Here is a 27,418-nt window from a genome sequence, read left to right as displayed (position 1 = left end):
AGGCTGATGCTACCAGGGATAGTGCCGAAGAATCATCAGGAGACCAGAGAAAGCAGAACAGAAAAACAGTGACCCTTGGGGACTGGATAGTGGCAGTCAGCAAGGCAGGGGGATCCACCCAGAAGGCTGGACAGCGGAGGGAAGCGAGGCGAGAGCGCGCTGTTTCTCCAGGAGGTGAGAAATGGCTGCCCGACAGTCGGTGGGGACTCTTGCCAATCAAGAATATTTTACTGGGTGTTGGGTGTCCTTACTGGAAATGGTTCTGTTACTGTCCTGCTGAGGTAGGAACCCTCCCCCTTACCCTACACTGGGATGGATCATGTACCCAGCGGACATTCTGCGTTGGATGTGCCTTCTCTCCTGTAGGTGTTGGCTGTGGAAAGGGAGTAGCCACACCTGCACCTTTCAGCCCAATACCCTTTCAACTGATGTGGAACAGTGGGAGGGGTGAGCCAGCTACCTGGCCGCCGGCACATAGGTGGTATCTGCTTGCCCACAGGGTCTCCAAGGGAAAGGCCTCTTCCTTGGCCAAGTGGAACACTGAGTCAGTCTCGTTGCCAAGTGGGAGGAACCCTGACTGACTGGAATGTTCTAGAAGCCAGTGGTTAGCTTGGGAGTGTTTAGAGACAGGCTCCTCCAGCTTGCTCATTCCCCTTCAGGTAGTGAGCGGGTCCTGGTGAGAGGAGAGAGTGAAGAAACCCCATGTAATTCATGCAATGTTGTGTTTCAGGAGCTTCATGAGTCAGACATGTGCTGTAGAGAACTCTGACAGGTACCGACAGAGACAAGCAGGTATTGCCACACCCGGGATTGCAGGTGGGGCGGGAGCCAAGTTAGAACAGCTTGACTTCTGGCAGAAAGGGTTTCCTGATGGGATCTGAGAGAAGCCAGCCATCTCGATTCTTCAAGAGCTTAGCAGTCCCTTTTTGGGTGCAAGGAAAGGGACAAGGAAAGGAGAACCTTGGTCATGGAGTCCTCCGGAATGCCCAGTTCTTGGCACGCCATCTCAACTTACAGGGCCAGGGCTGGGAGGCTGAGAGAGGAGGACGGGGCAGAGCCCTACCCCAACCTGCTGAAACAGGAATCTGATGACTTCATCAATATTGACGGGGAAAACTGGAATAAAGCGACCCTCCCCAGCCCCCAACACACACCGGTCCCCTCCCATCCAGACTCTGGTTGACTTCAAACGGGCTAAGATGTTAACTGAGATTGAAAACGACCAAGATCATCAGGTTACAAACGCACATGTCCTCCAACTGTGATGGAGTGACTCTTATCCAACCAAATTAGCAGAGACTAGGACAGCCACATGAACCACAAAACCACAGAGTGCTGTAAAAAACCATACACGGTGAGTGGCCGCCAAAGCAGGTGGGAGAATAAATATGTGTAAATCCCAACATCTGAGGGACAGGGGCCAGCAACCCTAAGACATCTGGCAGACCCTCTGGAACATTCTAGTCTTCACAGTTCTTAAAGACATGCAAATAGTATGCAATCACAGCCAAGGAGACCCCAACGCCTTTTTTCATTTGAAAGAAAGAGAGAATGAAAAAGAAACAGAGAAATCGATCTGCTGGTTCACTGCACAAATATCCCTGGAACAGCCAGGGTTGATCAGACCAATTCTAAGTCAGGAGCTCCATCCAGGTCTCCCGCATGAGGTGCAGGGACCCAAGTACCCAGGCCGTCTTTCACTGCCTCCCAGGTGCATTTAGGAGAGAGCTGGATCAGAAGTGGAGTAGCCAGAATTTGAATTTGGCATTCTGAGTGTGGTTTCATCCACCATGTCCACCCCAAGGCATCCAATAAATCCAGCTTGCCATTTACAAGCTGTGCGGTCCTGGCCAAGTCACTCACCCTCTTGGGGGTGAAATAATTACCCCTGAGGTTGACATTAAGACTCTCCCGTCTGACAAAGGGACGCCTGGTCAAAGATGACCACTGGGCAGACTTCCTGCTTGCAAGGGCAGGGGAAGGAGGGTGGACAGGGAGGAGCTGGTACCTTTGCTAGCTTATTTTCAATTGCCCAGTGGGGGAGGGAGAATGAAAATAGCCCCATGCCACTACCCCCTGAGGAATCCACCAAAATGCAACAGGAAGCTCCTCGACGGTCTTTAAGTCTGTTGAATCCGTCAGGGAAATGCCGCGGGCGGCCCCTGCGGGCACCCCAGGCTGTGGAGTTACACACTCAGTCAGGCACATTTTCTCAGGCCTGTTCCGAGACAGGAGTTGATAATAGCTGCACGTTTTGTTACCTTAGGCCTTGGGGGAAAGAAAAACCTGCGCCCCCAAAACCGGATACCCCGGATCTTCGCTATGGGAGCCAGGGCGCAGCAGCTGGTGAGAGGCTAGCAGCTGGTGAGAGGCTAGCGGCTTCATGGCTGCGAGGAGGGACTCGGAACCGGCAGGCCGGGCACAGGATCCCCGGAGCCGGCACGTCCAGGGGTCCGGGGTGGCCCCCCGGTTCCGCTTGACGAGCCCCGGGGCGCGCGCCCGGAGCTGCGAGGCCCTCCTCCAGTGGGCAGGGGACGGCGAGGAGAACGCGGGCGCACGGCTGCCGCCGCCACGCCCGGAGACGGGACCCCGCGAGGGGGAGACCCGGGGCCTCGGTCGACCCAACGGAGCGGGGCTGAGAGAACCGACACCCCGGCAGCAGGCCCGGCCCCCCAACACCACCAGGCCGGTCCGCTTGTGCCCGGAAGCGCGGGCGCTGAGGGGGCGGGGCCGGCAAGCGCTTCCGGGGGCGGGGGGCGCGGGCTGGGGCGGCTGCCGGAGCGGCGGGGACGGGCCTGGCGCCGGCGGCGGCGGCGGCGGAGGGGGCGCCGCGGGCGGGCGATGTGAGCGCGGCGCTCTGGGCAGGTGAGGCGCGCCGGCCGGGGGGCGACGGGCGAGGCACGGCCGGAGCTGGGGCCGCCGGGGACAGCCCCCCGGGCCGCTGTCCGACTCCCTCTGGGCGCGGCGGGGCGAGCGCCTTGGTCAGTCAGTCCCCGCGGGCCGGCGGCCAGCCGGAGCCGGGCGGGGTTCTGGGGGAGCTCCGGGCACCTGCTCGGACCGGGCGCGCGCCTCCCTGTCCCCCGTCTTCCCCGAGGGGCCCAAGGGTGCTCTGTGCTCCCCAGAGTCCTGGCACTGTCGGCCGGGCCGAGGGTTCGCGCTCCCGTAGGGGAGCTGCCTTGGCTTTTCCAAACCTCCGCCCCGGGCGTCTCGGGCTCTCCAGCTTCTGGGCCCCTGGCCCTCCCGGAGCGCTTCCCTTTGTACCCGAGGGGCTGGACAGGTGGGGGTCCCCACCACGGGGGTCGCCCCCCCGCCGCCTCAGGCCGTCGCATTTCTCCAGGTAAACAGGCGGCGGCGCGTTGTGCTTGGCCCTCCCTGGACGTCTCCATGGTCACTCGGGCTGGGTCGGTCCTGCCATGAGGGAAGGTTTAGGGTAGTGCCCTCTTGGGCTGAGCTGCTGCGCGTCAGGGCGGCATCAGCGGGTCCCTGTCTTGAGGCTTTCGGGCTGACCTCTTCCTCGCTAGACCTCAGATTTTCCCGTGGGATGGTGGAGGGCTTAGGGTAGCTCCACTGCTCCGTGGATGTGTGCGCGCGTGCGTGGGTGAGCTCCGAAGGGCTGACCGAGGTTCAAGGCACCAAGGCAGTTTGGCTGAGGACTCTGTCTAGGGGCTGGACTTTGGGGCCACTTGCTGCATCAGGCTTGCCTTGCCTTGCTCACCGTTCTTGCTTTTGTCCCTAGTCAACGTGGATCACGTTCGACCAAGTTTCTGCGTGCAAGACTTTGTGGTGGTGGTTGTTGTGTGTATTTCCCCTCTTTGTTGCCGGGCCTAGGGTCCCCTTGGCTTCACATCTGGAACATTGCAACAGCTGCCTAGCTGGTCTCTTTGACTCCAGAGGTGCCGTCCCTCCCCCATCCTTCCTTTGTGCTAACACCAAACTTACTATATAGGAAGTCAAAAAATAGTGCTCGCTGCTTTCTTGCATAGTCAGGAGGCCCATCCAGTGTGGCTGGGAAAAGTGGTAGAAGGCCACTCCTGGGCTTCACCAAGCAACTCTTAACACCGGGGTCAGAAAGAAATGTCAGGTGTGCCAAGGTCGGTTTGGTGAGTGGAGCCCCTGTGTGCCGCAGCATTAACAAGAAGGAGAGCTGGAGGTCACGGTTGGCCGGCCGAGTGGTCAGGGAGGGCTTAGTGAGAGGGCTGCGTTTGATCCGGGTGTTAAAGGATGAGGGGGCCTTATAGGAAAATACACCTCAGGCTGATGAGCCCGGGGAGCCCGGGACTGGACAGGTCCCCTGGCAGACAGGGTTGGCTGAGGAGCAGTGGGAGGGGAGACTGGCTGGGGGCTACTTCCTGAAAGCACTCACATGCCAGGCCCAAGTTGGAAGTATCCCAAAGACCTCAGTGAGTGACAGGAGACACGACGGACAGTGGCAGAAGGGAGAGAGAGGCTGGGAGAGAGAGGCTGCAGGCTGTGGCTGTGACACCCTGTGCAGAGCCCAGCCTGGTCTCCTCCCTGCCTGTTTTATTTTTGCTTCTTTGGAAAATAAAGTTAGAGACAGGGGAAGGAGTTCCCTCTATCTCTGGTTCATGCCTCCAAAATGGCCACAGGCATTGGATTCCAGCTGCGGGAAGCCTGGAGCTCCTTGAGGGTCTCCCTAGGCGCTTAAGCAGGGGGGCCTGATAGGAAATGGAGTTGGCTGGACGCCTGCATTGCAGGTGCTGGGTTAACTCACTGCACCAGGACACCAGCCCCTGAGTGGGGTCCGCTTGCTGGTCCTCCAAGTGTCGGGCCTGGCCCCACCCTGACCCCTTCCACCTGAACCTTGGTGCCTGCTGCTCCTCCTCCGAGGCCATCCCCTGCGCCTCCTGTGCCTTGCTCTTGCCTCCTGTCCTTCCCCCTTTTGCAGCCCCGGCCTCCTTTTCACTTCCTCCAGGCCCGGCTGAAGATGGACTTCCTCCAGGGGTGTTCCCTGTCTGCCCTGCCCCCATGCCTTTGTGGCACTTGGAGCCTGCACTCACTCGCTCTTGCTTTATCGAACTTGTTCTTATCCCAGCTGGCTCGGAGGGTTTTTGAGAGCATTGTGCCTGAAGACTTCTCTCATAGCCCCGATAGTATCTAACATTGGAGCTGGACTGCTTTAATGGAGTCTCAAATACTTGTGATTTTTTTGTTGGTAAACAGCTTTTTGTTCTTAAAGGGGAAGCTGTTCTGAGTTACCATTTTTTTCTACCTGGTGCTGACCGCTGCCCTTCCAGGTGATTTTTCCTTTGGCTTTCATGTTCAGGGTGCAGAAATCACGAAAGGAAATCTTTGAAACAATAAAAATGTTGACTCCCGCTCCCGGGAAGAGGAAGACATCCCATTAATTCCTCAGCCACTGGAGGCTTTGGAGTGAGCCACTAGAAAGTCAAAGTCGGCAGTTGGTCCCTTTTCTTATGCATGACGAAGGGGATGATAAGATCCATTTCACAGGGTGGCTGTGAGCCTTAAAGGCTCACGGTGTGTGAAGGAGGTAGCGCCATTTGCAACATCTAGCACCTGCTTGGTATATTTTATTATTGTTGTTGTTTGTGGGGAAATGGCAGGCCCCGGGGGCGGTGGGGGGGGGAGTGCCTTCCAGTCAGCCACTTGCAGAAGTGTCCGGAGTGCCATCCTTGTGCTCAACCCCCACTCCCTGCCTCCGGGTTTTCATGTTGAATTCTGCACGTTGTTATTTCAGACTTCTTGATTGTGTCCATTTAATGTGTTGTAGCTGACAGACTGCTGGAGTTAGCTTAGAGAAGGTCATCCACGGAGCGTAGTTAGAGTTCTAGTGACAAATCCTGGTGGAGTAGTGGGGTTCAAGGTGAGCATGTCTAATCCTTCCGTCCCAAGAGGCAGGATGCAGCATATCAGCAGGTACCTTGCTACGCCTTAGTATTTTCATGTTGGATTCCTTGCTCCAAGAAATGCTGACCTTTGACCTGAGACCAATCTCTCCAGTGTGTGATTCGGATTTGAAGCATCCTGCCCACTTCACTGACAGAAATAAAAAGAAGACAGGGAAATGACTGCAGACACTTCCAAGTACAACAGGCAGTAACCTCCTTAGTTACCGGCAGGTCTGACTCAGCCTGGCCTTGCCGTGTAGCAACACACCCTGAAGTGAGATTTCTGTTTCCACTCAAGGTTGATTGGGAAAAACCCAGCGCCAGGAAGAGCCGTGCAGCCCACCTGCCTGGCTGTATCAGGAAGTAGAGTCCTGGCTCTGGAGTCTGAGGTTCCAGACCTAGCCCCTCCAGTCCTTAGCTGAGGAACCTTAGCTGTGTGCGTTCTGCTGCCTGTCTCCCCACCTTGTCCTGGTGGATTGGTGAGCAGGGAAAGAGGTTGCTTAGCTTGTGTACAGTGGGAGTTCAATGGCTGTCATCTGCTACCCTTGCTAGCAAAGATAAGAGACCGTTGAGCTCCTGCTTGGAAAGCTCCTGCTTGGAAAGCTCATGCGTTGACAAAAAGACAAAATCGCGAGCAGACCTGGAGAACGTTAGCGCCTTGGTAGGAAATGTAACAGTTTGGATAAAAATGTTCTCTCAGGCTCCCATGCATTAATGCAGTAAGAACTCTAAACTTGCTTTCTTTTAAATTAGGCTGAGTGCTTCATGAATATCCATCACAGAATGCTGTTTTATTTATTTTTTCCCTTGCACTGGGTTTCAGTAGCACCCGAATGCACGCCGTGCGCAGCCCCGGTGCCTTGCGGCTGCTGCTCTCCACAGGATTAGCGTGGAGCTCCTGACAGCTCAGTTTTTGTTCTGACCTAGACCCCGGGCAGAAATATGTAGCAAAGTTATTTTGATGTAGTTGTGCCTGCTGTTGCCATGCCTTCATCTCCAGGGCTTCAGTTTGGGGTTCTTCAAATGACTTTCTCTGAGTACAGGAATTGGGGTCCTCAGGCGCCTAGGATCTGGAAAGCCTGGTTTGAGCTGGGTCTCAGCAAGTGTCTGAAGCCAGCAGACAGGTGCACATCTGCGTTCGGAATCGAGACCATCTTGACGGAGAATAATGGGTACCTCCTGGCGCCTGAAACAACTTCCAAATCCGTAACCCCACTTTCCTTTCCTGGAAGTGTAACTGGGTATTTTTAAAGTGTGTGGCATCTTGCGGAGCAGATTTGAGTGTTTCTAGGTTAGGCAGGAATCAGCCACCTTGCTGGGGTTTTGCCTGCCTCCCTGCAGAGACTTCTGTGTGGTTGGGATCTTCAGCTGGAGACGTGGAGGCCTCAGGTGTGGCTGCGACGGGAGCCCGTGGGTTTGAGTCAGCAGCTTGGTTTAGTTTGGTTCCTGGGAACTCTGTGCGCCTCCGCCGCCACGTCTGGGGCTCCCTGCTCTGAGAGTGAGCACTGTCAGCACCTGCAGGTCTGAGAGTGTGAGCTTTTGTTTCTGTTGTGGCTGGCATTAAGGGGAACCACTTTCCAGCCTTTCCTGCAGGGTGCTGCAGAGGGGCTTTCTAGGCCCACAGCGGTGTTTTCCCACCACAACTCTCAGGGACGCTCTGTCCCACATGTGACTACCACCTTCAGCATAGTTTGATGCCTGTCTCTTGGGTGTTGGCTCCGGCTCGGTCTTGTGGAACCAGATTGGTTATTGCAAGACCCAGTTGTTCCAGAGGGAGGCCATCGCCCTGTTTGGGTTCTGCCACACGTGCAGTGCCCAGCGGTCTGTGGTGACGCCGTCAAGGAGGCCTCCAGAAGGACCCAGGCTCCAGTGTTTGGTTAGAGCCGCAGAGCAGGTTCTTAGCGCAGCGTGTGTTTGAGACCCCTTCATGTTAGGATTCTCTTTATTGTGTGTGAGAGCTTGTGGATTTTGTTTTGTTTTTTGTTTTTTTCAAGATTTTATTTGAAAGGCAGAGTTACTGAATGAGGAGGAGAGAGGAGCTTCTGTCCACTGGTTCACTTTTGGGTCTTCCTCAAGGGTGCAGGGGGCCCAAATAGTTGGATCCTCCTCCACTGCTTTCCTGGGTGGGGGGCAGTAGCAGGGAGCTGAGTTGAAAGGGGAATAGCTGGGACTTGAACCAGCACTTGTCCTGTCATCGCAGGCAGGGGCTAAGTTTGATATACCACAGCACCGCCCGTCATTGCATGCACAAAGCAACATCTTGCCTGAAGACGTGTGCCCATGGGAGCGATAACTTAGGAGAGGACTGGGTGTCATGGCAAGCTTTTTTTTTTTTTTAAGCTAGCAGGGTCTTTTCTGTGCTCGGCCCTCTCTGTTTTCTTCCTCTGAGTAACCTCGTCTTTCCGTAATGATCCTCTCTGAACACTCCCAGTAGCTCTGGGATGTCCCAGTGGCTTTTGGAACTCCCACCTCGTGTTTCCTGCTGCCTAGTGGGCAACCTCAGTGCACTTGTCCTGGCTCAGCTGAGCAGTCAGCCCTCAGGCCTCACTTCCCGTGGAGACCTTCTTTGGACTCTTGCTCTCAGTTCACTTTCTCTGACCTTGAGTGTCAAGTCCAGCTGTGGCCGTCCCCTTGCCGTCCCTGTCTCGAGGCCCCAGCCTCTTGGTGGTGTGCCACGCCTCCCGACTACCCTGCGCTCCCTGTTGGGCTCTGTCTCTGTGTTCTCTCTGCCTCCTTGAATGGACGGCCCTGCTCAAAACCACGTCCCACCAGGACGCGTTTTTCTTTCTGAAGAACCTTTTTGGTCTAAGGCAGTCAGCCTCATGGTTGGTAATGTGTTAGTTCCCAGACCTGAGATTGATCCTTGTAATTCTTTGTTTCTTTGTTCGATATCATAATTATCCACGCATAGCTCATCCTTCCTCTCTGCTGCTTTGGTTTTAAAAAATTATATTTTTAGATTAAAAACCCACATATCTTAAAAGACTTTGGGGATACTGCAGTTTTGTGCTTTAAAATTCAGAAGGTATCAGTTCAAGTATGTTTGTCTTTCTGCCAGATCTCCGTTCCTCTTCACCGAGGTGACCTCTGTAACGGTGACCACCCACGGCGGCAACAGCCCTGCGTGGTGGTTTCTCCAACAAGTGTGTGAGGGGCTCGCACACAGCTCCTGCCCGATCCAGGCAGGCAGGTGACAGGTGCTTTTGTCAGCACCGTGTGATATTTCATTGAGGTTTGTCTTGGTGCAAAATTTTGAAATCTTTATGAACTCATGAAGACCTCTTTTCCTGAAGCCGTCTCATGCTTTGTAGGTTCTGTTCCTAGCACTTGTGGACCAAAACACAGCTACGTTTACATTCTGCTGGACAACGACCAAGGTATCTCTCAGGATTATACTTGCCAGCCTTTAGAATGCATGCAGCGCTGTTGGGTTAAAAATGGCACTCTTTTTTTTTTTTTTTCCTGTTTTATGTTTTTGAAAGACAGAACAACACACAGAAAGTTTTACATCTGTTGGTTCACTCTCCAGATGGCTGCAGTAGCCAGCTCTGGGAGCTGAACTCTGAAGCTGGGAGCCTGAACTCTGTCAGGCAGTAGGGGCCCAAACGTTCCCCTGAAGCCCTGGCCCATCAGTAGGCAGCTGGATTGGAGGCACAGTAGCTGGGATTCAAGTCAGCACTTTGATAGGGCACATGGGTGTCAGGAAGTGGCGGCTTAGCCTACCTTGTCACAACACTAGCCTGAGTGTCAGCCCAGTTTGATTCTTTAAAAAAAAAAATTATTTTATTGCAAAGTCAAATAAATATGTGTGTGTGTATATATATATATCCGAGAGGGAGGAGAGACAGAGAAGATCCTCTGTCCACTGATTCACTCCCTAAGTGGCTGCAGCGGCTGGAGCTGTGCTGATCCGAAGCCAGGAGCTAGGAGCTCCTCCAGGTCTCCCATTCAGGTGCAGGATCCCAAGGCTTTGGGCCGCCCTCGACTGCTTTCCCAGGCCACAAGCAGGGAACTGAATGGGAAGCAGGGCCGCCAGAATTAGAACCGATGACCATATGGGATCCTGGCGCGTGTAAGGCAAAGACTGTAGCCACTAGGCCACCGTGCCGGGCCCAGTTTGATTCTTAAATTAAGGAATTTTGGAAATGGCTTTTTAATCAAGCAGGCATGTGTTTTTCTTTAATATGTCTTTTGTTTTGTGTTTGTTTTTGGCTTTTGGAGGAAGTAAATTCAACCATACATGCACACACACACACACATACATATATATCTACATATATGTATTTAAACAGGTTTTTTGTTGTTGTTGTTGTTTTTTAAGAGAGATAGATCTTTCATTTGCTGGTTCACTCCCCCAAATGGCCCAGATGTCCTCAACGGCACCAATGGTCAGAACTAATCTGAAGCCAGGAGCCAGGAGCTGCTTCCCGGTCTCCCACACAGGTGTAGGAGCTCACGGCTTTGGCCATGTTGTGCTGCTTTCTCAGGCCAGAAGCAGGGAGATGGATGGGAAATAGAGCAACTAGGACTCAAACCAGTGTCTGTGTGTGTTGCTGGCAAGGGTCAGTCAACTGAGCCATTGCAGCTCCCCACCCCCCACCACAGCTATAATGGCATTAAATAAAAAACAAAAGTCTGCTATTTTTTATTTATTCCTGTTGCATCCTCTGGTGGCTTGTAGGGAACCGATAAACACTTGAGAACTCCATGGATGAGGTGTCTGTCCTCAGAGTTGGTGGGGGCGCTCAGTGAGGGCAGGGGCTCCTGCTCCACTGGCCGTGTCGCCTGTGCTGCCTGTCTTTGCGAAGTGCTGTTTTGCTTTGTTTTTTGTCCTTTACCTCTTTTAGAGAAATGTGTTGATTCTTAGGAGCTTTGGAATCTGGATTGAGAGCATTGTTTCCCTCTTGTTTGTTTGTTTTTTTAAGTTATTTGATGTTTATGTTTATCTGTTGGTTGGCCGGTGGGAACAGACAGAGCTCCTCCTGTTCATTGACTGCCTTTCCCAATACCTCCACAAGCCGGGGAGTCAGGACCTCAATCCAGGTCTCCCACGTGGGTGGCAGGCACCCCTGCACTCTGTCCCCTAGGGACTGTGTTGGCAGGAAGTCGGGGTGGGTAGTCAGAGCCAGAGATTAAAGCAAGACCCTATGATGTGGGCCAAGTGTGCGTCTACACAGGCATGTGGACCGCCAGGCCAAACAGCCACCCCTGGTTTGTTGCTTTTCGGGGCAGCCTGCGGCCCCGGGCATGCAAGGGCGGCCTCTTGTGTAGTTGCAGACTCCCAGCAGCCGTCCTTACTAAGCCCTTTGTCCTGTGACGCAGTGGGCATGCTTTAGCTCTCCCTGCAGGTCAGCCTGCATGTTTATTTCTAGAACCCTCTCCTCCATCTCTTCTCTTCAGGTCTGCGGAGGAGCGTCCCAGGCTGGTGGCACCGTTCCTGTGGCCACTGTGCCCTCAGTGTGGACGACGCCCTCCTCCACGGCCCCGTGTGTGCCTTTTCTCTCTGCGCCACCCTTGTTGACTCGGCTGCCCTGCCTGCCGCCCTGCAGTGCTCTCTGATTTGTCCGTGGTGCTGTGGTGGCCGGTCCCAGACAACCCCTCACAGCTCAAGCCAGCTTTGAATGCCTATCTCCGTGCTGCTCTGAATTTTGTTGAACTTGGGCTGAACCCTGTGTCTTCTTGGCAGTGTTTGCTCTCCTGGACTCTCAGCCTATGGGCACCGAGGACCAGGTCCTCGAGCCCAACCTCGGTGGTTGTGGTCTGGGGAGGCTTTGGCATGTCCAGGTAGCCTTAAAGCAGACAACATGAGCCCAAGTAAGGGGCTCTGAGAAGGGGAGGAGAAGCCCTTGAATGTGAGAGGCGCATGTGCTGCTCATGGCGCTCTGTGTGGGGTTGTGATCCAGGAAGGAGGGAGAGCTTGGTCGAGCAGAGAGCAGCTGCAGTAGCTTCCTGGAACTGAAAGTCTGTGGCCTTGGGATGTGTGTGTGGCGGTGGGGTATGTGTGAGGGGGAGGATGCAATGAAAATGCCCTCATCTGCCTGTCTGTCCTGAGCCCCCGTGCCCTCCCCCAGCCCTCTCCCTGGGACAGGAACCTACTACACTCGATTGTAGCCTTGCGATTGGGAAGCAGTAGGGGCAGGCATGTCGCCTGGGACCAGCATTCCTTTCCAGTTTCTGTCCTTGGTCTGCTGCCCCCAAAGTGAAACGCGTGAGGAGAAGGGTGTCCCTACAGGAGCCTTGATGGAGACCCCAGGACAGACCTGGGAAACTTGGTCTCTGGCACACCCAGTTCCTGTCTTGGTCCCTGCCTTTGGGAGAAGGTTGGCGGACTTGGTGCAGCAAGGCTGAGCGTGTTTATGTAGCATGCAGCAAGCATACAGTTACCGCTGATGTCAACAAGGCTAAAGGCCACAGTGGCAAGTGACGGCCATCCCCTCCTGCAGCTGCTGAGGCCGGTCTGGGGGTCCTGAACAAGTGGGAAGTAGAGCTCTGACCACCCACACCTGGGTAGTCCTTGTCAGTGCACCCTCGGGACTGTGGTGGCTTTATGTGGTCACCACAGAGGCCGTGTGCGAGGCCGGAGTTGCTTCCCTGATGTGAAATTATTATTTTTGCAAGAAGATAAGAATGTAGGTAAAGCCACTGCCTGTGATGCTGAAATCCCATACAGGTTCCAGGTTGTGTCCCTGCTGCTCCACTCCTGATCCAATTCCCTACCTGGGAAAGCAGCAGAGGATGGCTCAAGTGCTTGAGCTCCTGTACCCACATGGGAGACCTGGAAGGAGCTCCTGGCTCCTGGCTTCAGCTCAGCCCAGCTCTGGACATTGCCACTCTGGCCATTTGAGGACTGAACCAGCAGATCGAAGATCTCTCTTTTTTTCTCCCTCTCACCTCTCTGTAACTCTGCCTTTGAAATAAATAAGGAAATATTAAATATATGTGTTGTGTGTGTATGTGTATGATAAAAAGATCCAGCTTGTTTTTAATTAAATCTAGCAGTGTCGGTGTCTTGTTTGGGCATGGTTTTTTAGTCTAATAGGATGGAAAGAGCTATGATTAACCTGTGAATTAAAGATATTGATTTTCTGATGTTTTTAGTGAGTGAAATAATTTATTGTTTTCTGAAGCAGCTACAGACTTAATCTAAATGAAGAACTGGCGTCAATCACTGCTGTGGGTCCCCGGAAGTGGCTCCCGTCCCCACCTTTGATGGGCTTGTCTGCATTAAAGCTGCGGGAAGCCGCGAGCACGAGACGCCCACGCATCTCTGGACTCCCTTTGGTTTTGTGTGTGATAGTGGATGAGTGTCCCTATCAGTGTAGGAAGATGATGTAAACCCAGTCACCATGGCAGCTGGTGATCGCCATGAAGTCTGATGCTTGCAGCACATGTGACAAAGGGCTAATTTCGTTATTTACAAAGAACTCTGATAAGTCAAAAACAAAAAGTGAATGTGGGCGAAGATGTGAAAAGGCGAGCTCAGACAGATGGCCATTGAACACAAGGAGAAGATGTCAGCCTCATTCAGGGCTAAGTAAACCGTGAGGAGCTTTTCCCCCCAAAGAGGTCAGCGAAAGTGAAAAGGTGTAACACTTACCATTGGGGGGCTGCGGGGGCAGGCAGTGGGAGGCTTGTTGTAGCCCCTGCAGCCCCGCTTCCCATCCAGCTCCCTGCTTGTGGCCTGGGAAAGCAGTCAAGGACGGCCCAAAGCCTTGGGACCCTGCACCCATGTGGGAGACCCAGAAGAAGCTCCTGGCTCTTGGCTTCAGATTGGCGCAGCACTGGCCATTGCGGCCTCTTGGGGAGTGAATCATCGGATGGAAGATCTTCCTCTTTGCCTGTTCTCCTCTGCATATCTGCCTTTCCAATAAAAATAAATAAATCTTAAAAAAAAAAAAAAAAAGAAAGCAAATCAAAAAGGAACTGCAAGATTCCTCCTGGACAAACTGAGCCTGTAGATTTCCTTACAAAAGAAAACCCAAGATGTGAGCATTCTGTATTTGTAAGTGTTGTTTCAATGTTTTCCTGCTTTGGGTCTCATCCTGTAGGGATCTGGTTAAGTGTGTTGTGACATGGCCTTTTCTGGAATAATGTGAAATTTGGATGCTAATGTGCTGTATGGAAGGATGTTAATGTATATGAAATACCTTTCTGAAATGCAGAATTCAGAGCAGCATATATGTTTGAAATTTTTTTCCCTGCAGCAAGTGCCCAAAATCCTACCAGTGACTGTCGCTGGACAGGGCCTGTGGCTCGGGAAAGAGTGGGTATTCACTTAAACTTTTTCTGTCCTATTATTTGAAGTCCTACCCTATATGCGCTTGTGTTTTGGGAGTTATAAATTGCTCTTCCTTGGGTGTGGCTCCATGCCGGGTGCTCCAGTCCATGCTGGGGAGAACCAAGGCCTGTGAGAGAGCAGTGAGTGAATGGGCCATGGGGAAGCCCCATCCGGAGGGCTGCAGGGCCATCCTTGGCTTTGATGTCCCAGCCAGAGGTTCTGACCTCCTACTCCAGGACTGGTGGGTCTGATAAGTGGGGTCATGCCTGCTGCTCGCATAGGCCTGACTGACCTGGGACTGAAATTCAGTGTCAGTTCCCCACGTGCCAGTCTCAGGGCTTCTGATTGCAGAATGTGGCTGGTTAGCATCCCTAGGGAGGAGCCGTGGACTCCCTTGTCACTGCTTTGAGGGGGAGCTGGAGGAGAAGCTGTCTCTTGTCTGCCAGCAGAGTGAACCGGGTCTGGGTGTTAGTCCTGTGCGTCCCCCTCAGAGGCCGCCTTTCCAGAGAGGCGTCCACTTTTCCTCTGAGAGTTGATAAAAGGCCACCTGGGTACCATCTGAGAAGTGCTACTTCTGCCAGTTTGAGAGAGATAAAGCCTGTCTCATGTCAATTTTTGTTCACTGATGGAGTTGTCAGCACTTCTCATGGTTAAAAGGTGACATTTTAAAAAGTTTTTCCTATTTTTTGTCCATTTTCCATAGTTGTATGAGTCTTCTACTTTGCCATGTATGTTGTATTCTTCCTAATTAAAAATTTTTCTTTCTCAGGGGGGAGAGGGTATTATTTTAGATAATTTACAAGTTTTATTTCTGTAGTTAAACCTGTATTTCTGTTACCTGTATGCTAGTGCTTATAAATACCATCTTTCCTTTTTCTTAAAGATGTATTTGTTTGAAAGGCAGAGTTACACAGATACACACACACACACACACAGATCCGCCATCCTTCGGTTCACTGCCCAGATGCCTGCAGTGGCTGGAGCTGGACCTGTTGGAGACCAGGAGCCGGAACCCTCAGGGTCTCCCACAAGGACTGAGCAGGCCAAGCCCTGGGGCTGTCCTCTGCCCATTTCCCAGGCAGGTTACCTCAGGGAGCTAGATCATTAGAGGAGCAGTCGGGACTTGAACCAGTGCCCATGTTGGATGCCAGTGCTGCAGACAGTGGCTTTACCTGTTTCTACCACAGCACTGACCCAGAAGAACCTTCTCTACAGGTTATTTTGGGATATGCTGTGAAGAAGGGACGTAACTTCATTATTATTCATTCAAATTCTCTAAGCATTTTTTTTTTTATTACAAAGTCAGATATACAGAGAGGAGGAGAGACAGAGAGGAAGATCTTCCGTCCGATGATTCACTCCCCAGGTGAGCGCAGCGGCCGGTTCTGTGCTGATCCGAGGCCAGGAACCAGGAACCTCTTCCGGGTCTCCCACATGGGTGCAGGGTCCCAAGGCTTTGGGCTGTCCTCGACTGCTTTCCCAGGCCACAAGCAGGGAGCCGAATGGGAAGTGGAGCTGCCGGGATTAGAACTGGCACCCAGATGGGATCCCAGTGCGTTCAAGGTGAGGACTTTAGCCGCTAGGCCATGCCACTGGGCCCGTCTAAGCATTTTTTAAGAAGATTTACTTATTTGAAAGAGTTAACAGATGGAGAGAAATCTTCTGTTAGTTGATTCACTCCCTAAATGGCTGCAGTGACCAGCACTGGGCCAGGCCGGAGCCAGGAGCTTCATCCAGGTCTCCCACATGGGTGGCAGGGTTCCAAACACTGATCCATCTTCTGCTGCTTTCTGCCAGCTGTTAGGGAGCTGGATCAGAAGTGGAGTAGCCAGGACAGGAACTGGTACCCATGTGGGATACTGGCACTGCAGGTGGCAGCTTAACTCACCATGCGACACTGCAAACCCCCAGCAGCATTGTTTTCAATCATTCATCCTGTTTGACCCATGTTACACAGCCCATGAAGCCATCTTGGTCTGATTTCTGCCTTCCTTGACAGCCCTTCCCCTGTGCCCTGGCCCTTAGAGTGGCCCCCTGCTGCCTGCCTGCCTGCCTGCCTGTCTATGGATCTGCGAGTCCTGTCTGAACATTTCCCTGCAGAACCCATGCTCAAACCCTCAACGTGTTCTGATCCCTTAGGCTTTGAAATAGCCTTTGTTCAAGTGACTGGCTTTGACTGCCCACCCAGTCTGAAAACCCTAGTGTGACTCCCATGGGCCCCTGGTGCCTGGTCCTACAGGAAACACTTGGTGCATAGCGTGGGCATTACATCCAGGGGTGTTCACTGACATCTGTCAGTGTGGCTGTGTTTTTATTTTTCTGAAATGTCTTCAGGATTTGCACTTGTAGATCTGTACTTTCCAGCCTGGTAACCGAGCCCTTGAAACGCTGCTAGTCCGATGGAGACATGCTGGTGTAAAAGGCCTGTCAGATCTAAGAGACTTGTGCATGTGCCCAACTTCCTCCTATCAGTGGCATGCCGCTGTGGGAATGTTTACATGATTAAAATGTATTTTACGTTAAAAAAAATCTGAGTACTAGAAACATTGTGTAATAATGTAACTATTGGACAGTTTGAAAATCATATCAGATTTCAAAGCAAATATTCCTATTGGGCCTCCTTGTGTTTCTGCATTAACTTACGGGAAAGGACTGCGTACAGCAGTTTCTCTTCCCACCGGCCGTGGTCCCCCTCTCTGTCTATGCGTGGCGTGAGCCTCGGTGAAGCAGTACTGTGCCGTGCTTCTTGTCGACCCCAACTGTTTTCTGTTTACCAACCCGCGCCCCCGATGTTTTATAGCGTAACTTGCCATGTAACGTGTCATCTTACTGAACTTTTGCTTTTGTTCTTTCTGTTTATGGTACGGTTATTTTTGAAACCCTTTACTTGTTAGATCATAATGCTAATAAGGTTTCCCAGTGAGTCTCTTGTGTTTTCTGTGTAAACAGTCCTATCTTTGTGTAATAGTAATTTTATCTCCTCTTTATGATGGCCGTGTGCCTTGCTTTTCCCTTGTTGCTCTTGGCTGTGAGCTCCAGAACAGTGTGAAGAACGAACACTGATGGCAGACAAGTTTGCCTAGTGTCCCAGGCCCTGGTGGGACTGACTGTCCGTTCCAGAGTTCTCCAGGGAACACAGTTCTTGGAAGGATTAACGTGTGTACCTTGAAAGAAGAGCTGCTTGGTACAGTGAGTTTGCAGACTGCAGACTCTTCAGATGGGATAGTGTGCTGATGGGTGTTCTTAATCCCTGAGACAGAAGGGTGGTGGGGCTGGCTCATGTACTAAATACTTGTTGTATGATTCAGGCATAAAGTTTCCTTTTTATATTTTATTAATTAAAAAGGTATTTATTTGAAAGGCAGTTTTATGTATATATGTGTGTGTATATATATATATATATATATATATATATGTAGAGAGAGAGAGAGAATGGGAGATGAGGATCTTCCATTTGCTGCCTGATTTCTCAGATGGTTGCTGTGGCCCAAGCTGGGCCAAGCAAAGCCAAGAGCCTGATTGGATCTCCCAAGTGGATGGCAGGGGACCAAGCCCTTGGGCATCCTAGGTTGCTTTCCCAGTGGGCAGCTGGATTGGGAGTGAAACAACCAGGACTTGAACCAGCATTCAGATGGAATGCTGGCATGGCAGACAGGGGTCTTGTGTGCTGCACCACAACCCTGGTACCCAGTGTTTCCTTTTTAAAGGTGCTGCTGCCTTACTTTGCAGTGGGTACTCGTTATTAAGAAAACATCATCCTAGGCCCAGCTCGTTAGCCTAGTGGCTAAAGTCCTTGCCCTTCACATGCCAGGATCCCATATGGGTGCCAGTTTGTATCCTGGCTGCTCCACTTCCCATCCTGCTCCCTGCCTGAGGCCTAGAAAAACAGTTGAGGACAACCCAAACCTTGCGACCCTGCATCCACTTGGGAGACCCCAAAGAAGCTCCTGGCTTCCGATTTCAGATTAGCTCAGCTCTAGCCATTGCAGCTACTTGGGGTGTGAACCAGTGGGTGGAAGATCTTTCTATATTTCCTTGTCTCTGTATTTCTGCCTTTCCAATAAAAATAAATCTTAAAAAAAAAAAAGACAAAAACACTGCTCTGTTGCTAGCTCCTTGAGTCTTCCCTTACTTGGAAGGGACCTGCAAGCCTCCTGAATGCAGTGGTCCAGTACTGATGTGAGGGACACGCAGGCCTCTTGGGTGTGGTGGTCTAGTATTGGTGGGAGAGTCCAGATTTCCTCCTGTGGCTTCATTGGCCTGGCGGATCACGTTTGTATTGCCTGCATGTACCATCCTGGTCGCAAAGCAGCTGCTTCTGGTCTGCAGGTATAGTTCTTTCTGTCGGTTATATTTGGTGGCTTTTCCGTTAGAATGGTCAGCTGCCTTAACTTAGAAGCAGACAGTTCCCAGATCTGGGCTGTGTGTCTTCTGGCATCAGCTGCATGCCATCTGAACAGGGCCACTCACTCTCGGTGTTTCTGCGTGTCAGTGGCCTGAGCATTTGTGCTCGGCACTTCTGTGGGGGTTTGTTGTTGTTGTTGAGTTCTGCCAATTTGTGTTATGCTAAAAATATGTTCATTGCGTGCGCATTTCAGATGGATTTCAGCATAAATCTGGGGTAGATGAGGGCATTCACTCAGTTCCTCTCTGACTAAACTGCTTTAAATTGGACTTTTCTTGATGTGCTAAAAAAAATTTTTTTTTTGACATGAACTGCTCGCACCAACTGATCTTTTTCTGGTAGAGTCTTAGATTTACTTACCCATTTTCTTAAAATTCTAAATGTTTTTTATATTATTATAGTTCTGTACTTATTATTTTCTTTCTTTGGGTTTTAAATTGTTCCTTTTCTAACCATTTTACTTTTTTTTTGGGGGGGGGGGTTAAATATTTGCTGTTTAATGTTTTAAAAAACCTGTGGAGAGTCGTGGGGATGAAGTCCCTTGTCACTTCCACCTCAGTTTCTTGCTAATGTGCACTCTGGGGGATGGCTCAAATACTTGGGTTCCCGCAGGTGGAGTGCCAGGCTCTTGCCCTCAGCCTGACCCAGCCACTGCTGTGTTGGTCATCTAGGGGAGTGAATCAACATACAGAAGATTAGAACATCTCTCAACTTTCTACCTTAAAAAAAAAGCACAAACCATTAAAATAAGTAATTATTTAGAAAATATTTAAGGCAGCTTTACTGATTTTCAAAACTCCTAACAATTTGGTGAATTTTTAAAAAGATTTGTTAATTTTTATTTGAAAGGCGGATTAATAGATAGAAGAGAGACCCATCTTGCTGGCCTACTCCTCTATGATTAAAATGGCCAGATCTGAGCTGATCTGAAGCCAGGAGCCCCGAGCCTCGAGCCTCCTCCAGGTCTCCCATGCCGGTGTGGGGTCCCAAGGCTTTAGGCCGTCCTCCACTGCTTTCCCAGACCACAAGCAGGGAGCTGGGTGCGAAGAGGAGCAGCTGGGACACAAACCTGTGCCCACATGGGATGCTGGTACCACAGAGTGGAAGATTACCCCACTGAACCAAGATGCTGGCCCACAGGGTGGCAATTTTTAAATATCTTGAGAATTTGATGGAAATTATCACTTCAAGGATGGCTGCAACAGCCAAAGCTGTGCTAGGTGGAGGCCAAGAGCCAGGAGCTTTTCTGAGTCTCCCACATGGCTGGTGGGGCCATAGCACGTGGGCCCAACTTCCTCTGCTTTCCCCAGACACAGAGTGAGGAGCTGGCTTGGAATGAGCGCCCATCTGGGATGCCAGCGTCTCCATCAGTGGCTTTACCCACTGTGTCAGAAGGCTGGCCAACTTGCTGCAGATTTCATGTGAGCTTTCTTCATTTTATGGATAGCTTGATTCTGTTTCGGTTTTCTCTGGGTTAGTGTCCAGATAGGAGAACTAAAGCAGTGGCGCCGGCCCACCTTGCCTGTCATCCCAGGCCATGAAGGAAGGTGTCTGCTAAGGCGTTTGCCTTTGCACTCCAGGGAGGTCCTCCCTCAGCGAGTCTGCAGGCTGTGAAGGTAAACAGAGGCTCTGTCTAGGTTTCTGTTGGCTGACATGCAACCTGTGAAATACAACCTGTGCTTTAGTGAGGAGGGCGCGGGGGCCACCTGCGTGACTGCAGAGTCCCCTGGGAGTGCCAGACCTGTGACCTGCAGGAGCTCTGACTGCAAGCCTAGAGAGGTGCTCCCGACCTCCTGCTCTGCTTACTCCTGTCGTTGAGAATCCTGCAGAAAGTTTGTGGGAAATGGAATTAAAACATAAACTTATTTGGCACCAGAACCTCTGAATTCCACGCATAGTTGTCTCATATTGTGTACTTTGCATAAATTTTTGGAAGCACCCTCAAAACTCAGCACCAAAACAAAATTAGCTTTGAATTCCAAGTTCCGTGAACTTTCTGAAGTACCTGAATACTTCACCAGAGAGTTGCTTTGAGAATTGCCAGCCCGGAGTGTCATGAGCTGAAGAGGGGAGGGAGAGTAGGGTAGTGCCAGAGAAGACAGTGCTTGTGGCCGGTGTTGTAGCAGAGCAGGCAGCTCCATCTATGTGGGCAGCTCGAGTCCTGGCTGCTCCACTTCTGACCCAGCTCCCTGCCTGCAGTTTGGGAAAGCAGCGGAAGGTGAAGCATTCAGTTGGGCCCCAGCCCCAGAAGAAGCTCCTGGCTCCCCAGCTTTGGACTGGTCCATCTACAGCTGTTGCAATCACTTGAGGAGTGAAGCAGCAGATGGGAGAGTTTTCGCGCTCTGTCTCTCCCTCTGTGTAACTCCTTCAAGTAAAATAATCAACCCCCCCCCCCCCCGCAAAAAAGGAGAAGGATGCAGCTTTTAGCTTCAGGCTTGTATCTGGAATGTGCCATGCAGTTGAAAATGCCCTTTAGAAATACCCAAATAAGGGCCCAGCGTGATAGCCTAGTGGCTAAAGTTCTCACCTTGCACACGCTGGGATCCCGTAAGGACGCTGGTTCTAATTCCGGCAGCCTCGCTTCCCATCCAGCTCCCTCCTTATCTGTAGCATGGAAGAGCTGTCGAGGATGGCCCAAAGCCTTGGGACCCTGAACCCACATGTGAGACCCTGAAGAGGCTCCTGGCTCCTGGCTTTGGATTGGCTCAGCTCCAGCCATTGCGACCTCTTGGGAAGTGAATCAACAAATGGAATATCTTCCTGTCTGTATATCTGACTTTCCAATTAAAAAAGAAAAATATCCAAAAGACATCAGGGCCTGCTTTTGATGAACTGAATTATTTTTTATGAGGTCTCTCAAATCCTCAAAAGGAGCTGGAAGTATTTTTCCTCCAAAGGCATTTGCAGCTTGCTCAGAGCCCAAGAGCCCTGCTAACAGGTCGTGTTTTCCTATCGCGGGCGGTGTCGGGCAGTTAGGACCCTAGGCTCCTGACTTGGTCATGATGTTACGTGGCTTTAGGTGAGTTAACACAGAGCATGAAAGGGTGAAGCATGAGCAGGAGGAGGAACACCCAGGCCAGCCTCGGGAGGCACACTGTCCTAGCGTTGTCGCTATTGATGTCGGAGGTTTGCGTGTGTGTGTGTGTGTGTGTGTGTGTGTGTGTGTGTCCCCAGTGAGTTACGGAGCCTCTTTTTCTCCACAGATCGCGCCCCACGTCAGAAATGGACAGCAGCAGTTTCATTCAGTTTGACGTGCCTGAGTACAGCAGCACTGTTCTGAGCCAGCTCAACGAGCTCCGCCTCCAAGGGAAGCTATGTGACATCATAGTCCACATCCAGGGTCAGCCCTTCCGCGCCCACAAGGCGGTCCTCGCCGCCAGCTCCCCCTACTTTCGGGACCATTCAGCACTGAGTACCATGAGTGGCTTGTCGATATCCGTCATTAAAAACCCCAACGTCTTTGAGCAGTTGCTTTCCTTCTGTTACACTGGAAGAATGTCCCTGCAGCTGAAGGACGTTGTCAGCTTTCTGACAGCCGCCAGCTTTCTCCAGATGCAGTGTGTCATCGACAAGTGCACGCAGATCCTAGAGAGCATTCATTCCAAGATCAGCGTGGGTGATGTCGACTCAGTTACGGTTGGGGCTGAGGAGAATCCTGAGAGCAGGAACGGAGTGAAAGATGCCAGCTTCTTTGCCAGCCCAGTGGAGATCTCCCCTCCCTACTGCCCCCAAGCCCGGCAGCCCGCCGCTGAACTCCGGATGGAGACAACGCCCAGCAAATCCTTGCGCAGCCGCCTGCAGGAGGAGGGCCACTCAGACCGCGGGAGCAGCGGGAGTGTGTCTGAGTATGAGATTCAGATAGAGGGGGATCCCGAACAAGGGGACCTGCTGGTGAGGGAGACCCAGATCGCCGAGGTAAAGGTGAAGATGGAAAAGTCTGACCGGCCCAGCTGTTCCGACAGCTCCTCCCTGGGCGATGACGGGTACCACACCGAGATGGTTGATGGGGAACAAGTTGTGGCCGTGAACGTGGGCTCCTATGGCTCTGTGCTCCAGCATGCCTATTCCTACTCCCATTCCCAGGCGGCCTCCCAGCCAGCCAGTGTCCCTGAAGCTTTTGGGGGCTTGAGTAATTCCAGCCCATCCAGGTCCATGCTGAGCTGTTTCCGGGGAGGGCGTCCACGCCAGAAGCGTGCTTTGTCCGTGCACCTGCACAGTGACCTGCAGGGAGTGGTGCAGGGCTCTGACAGCGAAGCCATGCTGAGCAACCCCGGGTACGAGAGCAGTCCCCGGGAGAGGAGTGCCAGGGGTCACTGGTACCCGTACAACGAGAGGCTGATCTGCATTTACTGTGGGAAGTCCTTCAACCAGAAAGGAAGCCTTGACAGGCACATGCGCCTCCACATGGGCATCACCCCCTTTGTGTGCAAGTTCTGCGGGAAGAAATACACCCGGAAGGACCAGCTGGAGTACCACATCCGGGGCCACACTGACGACAAACCCTTCCGCTGTGAGATCTGTGGGAAGTGCTTTCCATTCCAAGGTACCCTCAACCAGCACCTGCGCAAGAACCACCCGGGCGTTGCCGAAGTCCGGAGTCGCCTGGAGTCCCCCGAGAGAACAGACGTGTACCTGGAGCAGAAACTCGAGAACGATGCATCGGCCTCTGAGATGGCCCTCGAGTCCCGGATGGCAATTCACACAGTGTCTGAGGCCCCCGAGTGAGACACGAGGAGGGCCCCCAGACAAAGCACACTCATCGACGCGTATTTGTGATTTGCTTTGTTGTCATCTTTGCTTTTCCCAGCCATCTGGAAATCTCTCGGTCTCTTGGCAGTTTTTCCGAAGTTTCTGGATGGAATACTTAGTTGTGTTTATCCTTTCCCCAGCCCCCCGCCCCCCAAGGAGCTCAAAGCATGAAGGGCAACGTATCCAGGGAAAACACAGGCTGACAGTATTCCTCTTTGGCTGAACTCTTAATCCCCAGTCTGCTAGTGATTGAGCTCTGCCAACCGGTTGAGCCTCCATCCCCTGCCAAGAGGCAGACTCTCTCTCCGTGTGCTGGCACCAGGCGTTTCCACGGAGAGAGACGAGGATGCCGTCAGCTGATACAAATGGGTAATCTTTTCTAATTTAAAATTACTTTTGGGGGTAGTTAGACAATTTATATATATATATAATAAAGTGATTATTATATATAGTATATATACATGCTCAAAATTTGGGTTTATTCTGGTTGAGGTGAATGTAAGAGGAAATATATAATTTAATACAATGTGAACAGAGCTTTAACTCTGTCTCGTCCCTACCTAAAATGTTAGGGTTTAGCCCTGTCATTTCCCCCTGCGAAAGAATGTCGTTAGGTTTTCATATGTCATCCTCCACTGTGTCCGAAAGCAAGCAAAGCAACTCACCGTGTCCCTAGCTCTGCTTCGTAACAGACACATAAGCCAAATGCCATACGATTTCTTCCACGCTAGTTAGAAACCATTTGGAATTTCTGTTGGGTCGCCTGGCTCAGTGGCCAGGTGGCCTGCGGTGCTGACCTTTATACCCAGTGTGTTGTATTAGCCAACCCCAAAGCAGCAGTGGCTGTCCAAGTTTTTACTGGCTTACCGATCTACCTTCATTCCGTACTGTAGAAACATACAGACCAGGTAACTAAGCCCACTTTCGCCCTACCACGAGTTTAGGACTCACACTAAAGAGAAGGGATCCGTAGTTCCGCCTATGGAGTTCTCCCTGCAGTGTTGTGGTATTTCTGTTTTTTGTTCTTCCTTTTCCTTTTCTTTTGTTTTTTCCTTCCCCTCCCTTTCTCAAACAACCAGTTCAGGTGCACAGCAACTTTTTCTACATGCAGTTCCCAGGGAAACTGCAGAACTCGGAATTTGTACTTTTTATAAAGCAAGCGCTATCTATACTTCTATGGGAATCGCAAGCAATATATCTATCCCAGCATTGGGTGTGCTAATGAGGGCCTCGGTGGCCCCGCCACGCTCTCAGTGTTTCCTGCTTCAAGAAACCAACAGTGAAAAAAGCCCTCTAAGATACTCAGTGTGTCACCAAATCTGTGTGTGTCACCGTTTTGTTTTGGGGGTCACGTGGTGCTATTTTTATGTTAAGTATCTTCTAGGTCAGTATAGTTGTAGACAATGTGAAATCTAATAGTGATCCTGAGTTATACTTATTTTCCTCTTGAATTTATAGTTGGAACAGAGACCTCAAAAAGCATGTGCTGGCCCAGGTTCCTATACAAAAACTGGCTGCTGCCCTGTGGTCTGGGCGTGGCACTCGAAAAGATGCCTGTAGTGCTGCCTGTGCTGCCTGTGCTGGCCCCAGGCCTGGGAGCAGACAGACCTGGCGGGTTGCAGGTGCTGCGGGCAGTGTCCCCGCCTACCCCGGGGGATGTCAGCACTGGGGTCTCCACTGGAGGACCCCGGACCTGGAGGCCTCCTGCTGGCACGGATTCCCACATCCGTGAGGCCCCTGGAGAACGAACAGAACCAGGAGCAGCCTCGGGCCAGGAATCCAGGAACACAGAACCACGTGCTTACTGGATTTTCATGCGTTTTTGTTTTTATTTTTATTTTGTTTTGTTTTTGGTTCTTAAGATATCAACAATGATATGATTCTAAGTTTCTTTTTTTAATAAGAAAAATTAAGAAGTCATTTCCTTTGTGTGCCAGGCCCGGGGGCAGTAGCTGTGCAGTGGCACCTCTTTAGCACACAGGCCATGTTCCAGTGTGAACCGTCACACTTCACATCAGTGTTATCTCTGTACCCATCACACTCTCGGGCGCCGCCCCGCGGAGGGGCAGCCTTGGCTGAATCGGGTATATCGTATGCCTTTTTCCTGTCTGACTGCCTAAGTAGGGGCCCATTCTCTCCCTGAAGCACTTGTTCAACTCTGATAAGCCGCGTGCCTCAAGGGGAGGCAGGACCCCAAGTGTTTACCCACTTCAATGTGTTCTGGGGTTTCAGGTAAATGTTTATGTTTTTTTTTTTTTTTTCTTATAAGAGTAAGTTTTTTTTTTCTTGTTCTTCTTAAGAATTAATGCAAAAAATTTGTGTTGTGATACCAGTTAAGTTTGTGATGAGAAACGCCCAAATCTGAGGACACGAGAGGTGAAGCTCAGGGAAGGAACCTCCTTTTCACTCAACTCAGGCTTGGGGCCTTCTGAGAAGTCTCCAGAGCATTCCGCGACAAGCTAGGAGACAAGGTAGGAGGGGTGAACACTTGGGGCAAGCACCTCCAATGTCCCAGCTCTTGTCATTGTGTCGGTCTTACTCACCTTAGTTCCCTGAAGTTCTTCGTATTTGTGAAATTTGTTTAACTGGTTTGAGTTTACCAAAGAGTGACTTATCCAAAATTGTCTTTGACAAAAAATATACATTGCTTTGATTGTACAGTTCAGGTTCAGACATTGTAATGGGACTGTTAGGGGCAGAAAATTGCTGGCGTTCCTAAAGAATTGTGATTGCAGGTTTGGCAAGTCCCATTCACTCCCATTCACGTTGCTAACACCTCTCCCCCACTGCTAGCAGTGTTAAGAATGAATCTTCAAGCCATAACCCAGTACTGTAAAGTTCCGCAGGCTTCCGGGGAGGCGGCGCGAGCCCGTGCGGGAGGATGGGACAGCCATGACCACAGGGCCGAGGCGTGCCCTCCCTCCCTGAAGCTCATGTCCCATCTCTGTCACTCCTCAGCAGCTCTTTGTGGAAAACAGAGTCCCTCCTTTCTGTACAGTTTTAGGCTAGGTGTTTCCTTCATAGCAGGTGCAGAAATCAGCTAAGGTCAAATGATCTGTGAAGAAACCTCCCCGAGTTCCTATAGGCTTGTTCATAATTGAGTCTCTTTGCCCGAGCTACCTTTCCCCGTTTCAACAATGTGAAGACCGTGGCAGCGTCCTTTTCTGTCCGCGTTTCAGCCTGTTACTACAAACTGTGAAAACACAAGGATTTTTCTACTTTTCCTAATGTGGTTTTAAACAGTTATTTTCCTTCTCATCAGTTCTCAGCCCTCGGATTTCTACTAAGACTGTAAATACACTTAGAAGTTACGTTTGTAAATACAGTATGGGCAGACAAGCTTTTTGGTCGTGGAAAGCCTCCCAACCAATTGGCTCTGGTTTGGCAGTTTTTTTTTTCTTTCCTTTTTTTTTTTTTTAAAGTTTGTGGCTTTTTTCAAACAGCAGAAAGGATACTGTCAGTTCACTGTTAAGCAGAATATACTGTAGAACTGAATTAATATTTGTAACCTTCCAGAGCGCAAGTACACTTCTTCTCTAATAGCAGTTCTAACCAGTTCTCTGTTCTTCCCCTAGTCTGGACCGTAGGCCTGCATATTATATATATGTGTGTGTGTGTGTGGTTTAGTTTTCATTTTTTTTGTTTTTGACGGCCTAGGCATAGGAAGAAGTTGCAGGAACACAGAACAGGCTAGGGGAAAAGTCATATATGTGAATAAGCTTTACTTTCAACAGGTCGACGTATTTTATTTGAACAACTGTTAGTTAACTGTGATTCTTGTCGTTGTCGTCGTCATTGTTGAATTTTCTAATGGTTTCCTGTGAAGCCGCCACTGAAAGGGACTCAAATATGCAACACCTAAACTATTTTCCAAGGGCACATGCCCCTTGAATGGTGCTTCTAGACTGGTCAGGGTTATTTATTAAATTTTATATATGAAAGTATTGGGGAATTATGTAAATTCTTTATATGAAGCTATCTAGTACATAAATCCTAGATTTCATATTACTCAGTGCAACTGAACTAGAAAGTTCAGGAAAGTCATTCACATTGTTCGGAATTTGTAATGGTTGTCTCGTGTCCTGTACATCTTTCAGTAAGTGCCAGAGCGTGTCT

The 27,418-nt window shown here is 51.1% G+C and overlaps 1 protein-coding gene across 2 annotated transcripts; it reads left to right on the top strand.

The window, feature by feature from the left end:
- Positions 1–1,230: 1,230 nt before the first annotated feature.
- Positions 1,231–23,671, top strand: ZBTB34 (zinc finger and BTB domain containing 34). 2 transcript variants are annotated; one of them, XM_058672758.1, is made up of 2 exons: positions 1,231–1,354; positions 21,757–23,671. In XM_058672758.1, exon 2 carries the CDS (start codon positions 21,776–21,778, stop codon positions 23,276–23,278), a length of 1,503 nt encoding a protein of 500 aa, XP_058528741.1. In that variant the 5' UTR covers positions 1,231–1,354; positions 21,757–21,775; the 3' UTR covers positions 23,279–23,671. The 2 variants fall into 2 exon arrangements, with proteins under 2 accessions (XP_058528741.1, XP_058528740.1); XM_058672757.1 differs by lacking the exon at positions 1,231–1,354 and adding an exon at positions 2,762–2,865.
- Positions 23,672–27,418: the final 3,747 nt, after the last annotated feature.

Source organism: Ochotona princeps, chromosome 14 (assembly GCF_030435755.1).
Source record: "Ochotona princeps isolate mOchPri1 chromosome 14, mOchPri1.hap1, whole genome shotgun sequence".
NCBI lineage: Eukaryota > Metazoa > Chordata > Mammalia > Lagomorpha > Ochotonidae > Ochotona > Ochotona princeps.
This window is presented reverse-complemented; position numbering and strand designations above follow the sequence as displayed.